At 40.9% G+C, this 6,756-nt stretch overlaps 1 protein-coding gene across 1 annotated transcript in view; it reads right to left on the bottom strand.

Moving 5' to 3' along the window:
* Positions 1 to 1,660: 1,660 nt before the first annotated feature.
* GET1 (guided entry of tail-anchored proteins factor 1) overlaps positions 1,661 to 6,756 on the bottom strand; it is a 51,398-nt gene continuing 46,302 nt past the window's right edge. The window contains exon 5 of the mRNA XM_073584689.1: positions 1,661 to 1,974. Within this exon, the coding sequence (XP_073440790.1) occupies positions 1,901 to 1,974 (74 nt within the window). The 3' untranslated portion in view covers positions 1,661 to 1,900. The remainder of the gene's footprint in view (positions 1,975 to 6,756) is intronic.

The raw sequence follows: 6,756 nt of genomic DNA, 5'->3' as shown, positions 1-6,756 counted from the left end.
AAGCGGATCAATGCATTCCTATGGGTGCAGATTCGCCGCGATTCTGCAAAAAGAATGGGCATGCTGAAGATTTTTCTGCTATGCGATTCCGCAGCGGAAAAATCCGCAGCATTAGCACAGCATTGCGGAATCCCATAGGATTGCATGGGATGCGTTTTCGCTGCGATTCCGCAGTGGGAAAACGCCGCAAAAAAACCCCAAACTGCAACGTGTGTACACAGCCTTACAGTATACATTGTGCCTTAATATGACCCGGTAACATGATTCTGCAGGTCATTATGATAATGGCGATAACAAAATTAAATGATATAGCTTTTGTGTTTTTTAAACTTGGGGGAAATTTTTAAAAAATATATATTTTGCTTGTGTCACCATTTTATGGGACCCATAGATATTTTTTTTCTGTATATATCTACTATAATAATGCTCCCTATGTACAAGAATATAACTACTATAATACTGCCCCCTATGTACAAGAATATAACTACTATAATACTGCTCCCTATGTACAAGAATATAACTACTATAATACTGCTCCTGTGTACAAGAATATAACTACTATAATACTGCTCCTATGTACAAGAATATAACTACTATAATACTGCCCCCATGTACAAGAATATAACTACTATAATACTGTCCCTATGTACAAGAATATAACTACTATAATACTGTCCCTATGTACAAGAATATAACTACTATAATACTGCTCCTGTGTACAAGAATATAACTACTATAATACTGCTCCTATGTACAAGAATATAACTACTATAATACTGCCCCCATGTACAAGAATATAACTACTATAATACTGCCCCTATGTACAAGAATATACCTACTATAATACTGCCCCTATGTACAAGAATATACCTACTATAATACTGCTCCTATGTACAAGAATATAACTACTATAATACTGCCCCCTATGTACAAGAATATAACTACTATAATACTGCCCCTATGTACAAGAATATAACTACTATAATACTGCCCCCTAGATACAAGAATATACCTACTATAATACCCTCCATGGCTCAGCACCACCCTACATCTCCTCCCTTGTTTCAGTATACCACCCTACCCGCGCCCTCCGTTCTGCTGATGACCTGAGATTAGCATCCTCAATAGTCAGAACCTCCCACTCCCGTCTACAAGACTTTACACGTGCCGCGCCAATTCTTTGGAATGCACTTCCCAGGTCAATACGATTAGTCCCCAATCCCCACAATTTTAAGCGTGTCCTGAAAACGCATTTATTCAGACTGGCCTACCACCCCAACACATTAACCTAATCTATCCCTGTGTGGCAGAGCCAAAAGTTTTACCATAACCAGGTTCCCCGCATCATGTTCCCACATGCTTTATGCCTCCATTAGCCCTCTGTGTCTGTACTGTTACACACTTAACATTATGACTGGTCCAAACAATCAGGGCAACTGTTACCACCCACCTTTCGTGTCTCCCTCTTTCCTCATAGACTGTAAGCTTGCGAGCAGGGCACTCATTCCTCTTGGTATTTGTTATAATCTACTGTATGTGATTATTGTTATGCTGTAATGTCTATTGTCTGTACAAATCCCCTCTGAAATGTAAAGTGCTGCGGAATATGTCGGCGCTATAAAAATAAAATTTATTATTATATTATTATTAACACACCATATCAGATTTTGTTGTTTTGCTTTATTTACGACATGATGCAATAAGACACATAATGACCTGAATATATACAGGGACACGATATCACTCACAGGACGGACTAGCAAACCAAGTCATCACATAGCTAAAAAATGAATAAATAGATCGTGGACTTCCCTTAGACTGTAAACATTGGATGGATGGATGGATGGATGGATGGATGAAGGGAGCCGGGCTGGTAGGAATACTGAGGTCTCCGTACATCTCAGCTGATGGGGTACAGCATGATGGCCACGACCTTGTTACACACCACGAGCCAACATGTGATCCCTACACCACCTGAAATTAGAAATACATGTATCGTGAATAACCTGTGCATGTAAGAGTCTACCCGGTGTTAATGCGGCCGACATTTCCACTACATAAGCGATGTCACACAGCAAATCGGTGGGTTATGGAGAGCTGCACCGCTAGATCTGTACAGCAAGACAGTTATGATCTTGTGGAAACAGGGTAACAACCACTACAGTACCTGACACAGAGCTGAAAGTGGACGTGCACTTATTACATAATCACAATCAAAAATGGTCACTTTTTTGAAAATGTTTAGATCCAAATACTTCTATACAATGCCGCATAATACTTCTATACAATGCCGCATAATACTTCTATACAATGCCACATAATACTTCTATACAATGCCACATAATACTTCTATACAATGCCACATAATACTTCTATACAATGACGCATAATACTTCTATACAATGCCACATAATACTTCTATACAATGCCGCATAATACTTCTATACAATGCCGCATAATACTTCTATACAATGCCACATAATACTTCTATACAATGCCGCATAATACTTCTATACAATGCCACATAATACTTCTATACAATGACGCATAATACTTCTATACAATGACGCATAATACTTCTATACAATGACGCATAATACTTCTATACAATGCCGCATAATACTTCTATACAATGCCACATAATACTTCTATACAATGCCGCATAATACTTCTATACAATGCCACATAATACTTCTATACAATGCCACATAATACTTCTATACAATGCCGCATAATACTTCTATACAATGCCACATAATACTTCTATACAATGCCACATAATACTTCTATACAATGCCACATAATACTTCTATACAATGCCACATAATACTTCTATACAATGACGCATAATACTTCTATACAATGCCACATAATACTTCTATACAATGCCGCATAATACTTCTATACAATGCCGCATAATACTTCTATACAATGCCACATAATACTTCTATACAATGACGCATAATACTTCTATACAATGACGCATAATACTTCTATACAATGACGCATAATACTTCTATACAATGCCGCATAATACTTCTATACAATGCCACATAATACTTCTATACAATGCCGCATAATACTTCTATACAATGCCACATAATACTTCTATACAATGCCACATAATACTTCTATACAATGCCGCATAATACTTCTATACAATGCCACATAATACTTCTATACAATGCCGCATAATACTTCTATACAATTAAATCCGCGCGGAAAATTCCGCACCGTAGGCACTGCGGTTTTCTATTTACATAGATTTAAAGGGTACTGCGGATCCGTAGCAGAATCTGCAACGTGTGCACACACCCTAATTCCATAAAATGCCAAAAAATAGTAATTCAATAAAATGTCACTTGACATTTTCATACAATGTCAGATAGTAGTAATTACATACAATTCCGCATAACATTTCCATACAATGGCACAACATACTTCTATACAATGCCACATCCTACTTCTATACAGTGCAACATAATACTTGTATACAATGCCACAAAATGCTTTCAATATACCATAACAATAACTCCATTCAATGTGTATATACGTATAAAACTGAATGTGTGTGCGTATCACCAACCAATCACGAAACATCTTTCATTTCACCAGAGCTGTTCAAAAGAAGCTGAGCTGTGATTGGTTGCTATGGGCAAGTTTTCCCACTTGACAACACCTTAGCAGACACTGACATGGTGGGAGAAATCTAGCATCCCCGGGAACATAAGCTCCCAGCCATTGTCTGTCCCCCAGAAAGGAGCAGAGAGCACAAGACCGAAATGAATCCCCACCTCCTGTGCCCATATACACATCACACATCCTCCATTATATAGGCACATCTTCCCTCTTAAAGGGATCATTGGTATGGAAGTCAGAGCAAATTCATCCAGAGCTTTGGTTTTGACCCCAGGCCTCTCTTAGGCTGTGTGCCCACGTAGCGATTTTTAAGCGTTTTTGCTGCGATTTTCGGCACGAAAACGCTGCGAAAACGCTTAAAAATCGTGTACAGAACGCCCCCCATGCATTCCTATGGCATTCCGCACATGCTGTGCTAATGCTGCGCTTTTTTCCGCGGCGGAATCGCATCGCGGAAAAAATCGCAGCATGCTCATTCTTTTGTGCAGAATCGCAAAGAATTGCCGCGATTCCGCACCCATAGGAATGCATGAGAACCGCTTACTTCCCGCATGTGGCTATGCCCACCATGCGGGAAGTGAAGCGTCTCATGTGCGGTTGGTACCCACAGTGTGGAGTTGAGGAGACTGTCCTCCAGGCCCTGGGTACCATACCCCTGTAAAAAAAAAGAATAAAAAATCGGGGTATATTTACCTTCCGGTGTCCCGCGCTGCATTCCCGGGCCTCAGCGTTCCCAGTAATGCCTTGCGGCACGGTCCTGTGATGACGTGGTCTCGCGAGATCGCTATAGCAACGCGAGACTACGTCATCACAGGTCTCGCAAGGCATTACTGGGAACGCTGAGGCTGGGAATGCAGCGCGGGACGCCCGAAGGTAAATATACACCGATTTTTTATTTTTTTTAGCATTTTAACATTCTATCTTTTACTATTGATGCCGCATAGGCGGCCTCAATAGTAAAAACCTGGTCACACTTGTCAAACACTATGTTTGACGAGTGTGACCAACCTGTCAATCACTTTCCAAGCGATGCTTCAAATCGCTTGGAAAGTCCTTGAATATCGCACACGAAAATCGCGGCAAAATCGCGATAAAATCGCGCGGGAAAAAAACGCGCGATTTCTGGGAAGGAGTCCGGTTTTTGGTGTGCGTTTTAAAATGCTATGTGTGCCCACAGCCTTAAAGGGATCCCCGGTATGGAAGTTAGGACGGTTCCACTCAGCTCTGTGGTTCTGACCCTCAGGGTCTCTTAAAGGGATCATTGGTATGGAAGTCAGGGAAATTGCCTTCAAATGCTCTGGTACTGACCCCAGGCCTCTCTTAAAGGGATCTCCGGTATGGAAGTTAGGGTAAATCCCTCAGCGCTCTGATTCTCACCCCAGGCTTCTATTAAAGGGATCATTGGTATGAAAGTCAGGGCAAATTCTGGTTATGACCCCAGGCCTCTCTTAAAGGGATCCCCAGTATAGAAGTTAGGACCATTCCACTCAGTGCTCTGGTTCTGACCCCAGGCTGACAGGATGATGTGGGCTATTAGGGGTAGTTGTCCAGTGGCTCTGGCTGACGGGATTGTGTGGGATATTATAGTGAATGTGGCTATGCGGGGCTCTACACTCAGCTTCATATATATATATATATATATATATATATATATATATATATATATATATAATCATTATAATTTGGTATAACTAACCGCAGTTAGTTACTATGCCCGGGCAGCGCCGGGCTCTTCAGCTAGTACCACATAAAAGTAATTTGATAACATGCCATGTAATAATAAGTTTGGGCACCCCTATTAATGTTAACCTTTTTTCTTTATATCAATTTTGGTTTTTGCAACAGCTATTTCAGTTTCATATATCTAATAACTGATGGACTCAGTTATATTTCTGGATTCAAATGAGGATAATTGTACTAACAGAAAATGTGCAATCTGCATTTAAACAAAATTTGACCGGTGCAAAAGTATGGGCACCGCAACATAAAAATGACATTAATATTTCGTAGATCCTCCTTTTGCAAAAATAACAGCCTCTAGGCGCTTCCTGTAGCTATTAATGAGTTCCTTTATCCTGGATGAAGGTATTTGTGACCATTCCGGTTTACAAAACAATTCCAGTTCAGTTAAGTTTGATGGTCGCCGAGCATGGACAGCCCGCTTCAAATCATCCCACAGATGTTCAATGATATTCAGGTCTGGGGACTGGGATGGCCATTCCAGAACATTGTAATTGTTCCTCCGCATGAATGCCTGAGTAGATCTGGTGCGGTGTTTTGGATCATTGTCTTGCTGAAATATCCATCCCCTGCGTAACTTCAACTTCGTCACTGATTCTTGCACATTATTGTCAAGAATCTGCTGATACTGAGTTGAATCCATGCGACCCTCAACTTTAACAAGATTCCCGATGCCGGCATTGGCCACACAGCCCCAAAGCATGATGGCACCTCCACCAAATTTTACTGTCGGTAGCAAGTGTTTTTCTTGGAATGCTGTGTTTTAGCCTCCATGCATAACGCCTTTTTGTATGACCAAACAACTCAATCTTTGTTTCATCAGTCCACAGGACCTTCTTCCAAAATGTAACTGGCTTGTCCAAATGTGCTTTTGCATACCTCAGGCGACTCTGTTTGTGGCGTGCTTGCAGAAACGGCTTCTTTCGCATCACTCTCCCATACAGCTTCTCCTTGTGCAAAGTGCGCTGTATTGTTGACCGATGCACAGTGACACTATCTGCAGCAAGATTATGCTGCAGGTCTTTGGAGGTGGTCTGTGGATTGTCCTTGACTGTTCTCACCATTCTTCTTCTCTGCCTTTCTGATATTTTTCTTGGCCTGCCACTTCTGGGCTTAACAAGAACTGTACCTGTGTTCTTCCATTTCCTTACTATGTTCCTCACAGTGGAAACTGACAGGTTAAATCTCTGAGACTACTTTTTGTATCCTTCCCCTGAAAAGCTATGTTGAATAATCTTTGTTTTCAGATCATTTGAGAGTTGTTTTGAGGAGCCCATGATGCCACTCTTCATAGGAGAATCAAATAGGAGAACTACTTGCAAGTGGCCACCTTAAATACCTTTTCTCATGATTGGATACACCTGGCTATGAAGCTCA

Source organism: Dendrobates tinctorius, unplaced genomic scaffold (assembly GCF_039654945.1).
Source record: "Dendrobates tinctorius isolate UK_male_01 unplaced genomic scaffold, ASM3965494v1 ptg000084l, whole genome shotgun sequence".
NCBI classification, from domain to species: Eukaryota; Metazoa; Chordata; class Amphibia; order Anura; family Dendrobatidae; genus Dendrobates; species Dendrobates tinctorius.
The sequence above is the reverse complement of the archived record's forward strand: the minus strand, read 5'-3'. Positions and strand labels throughout refer to the sequence as shown.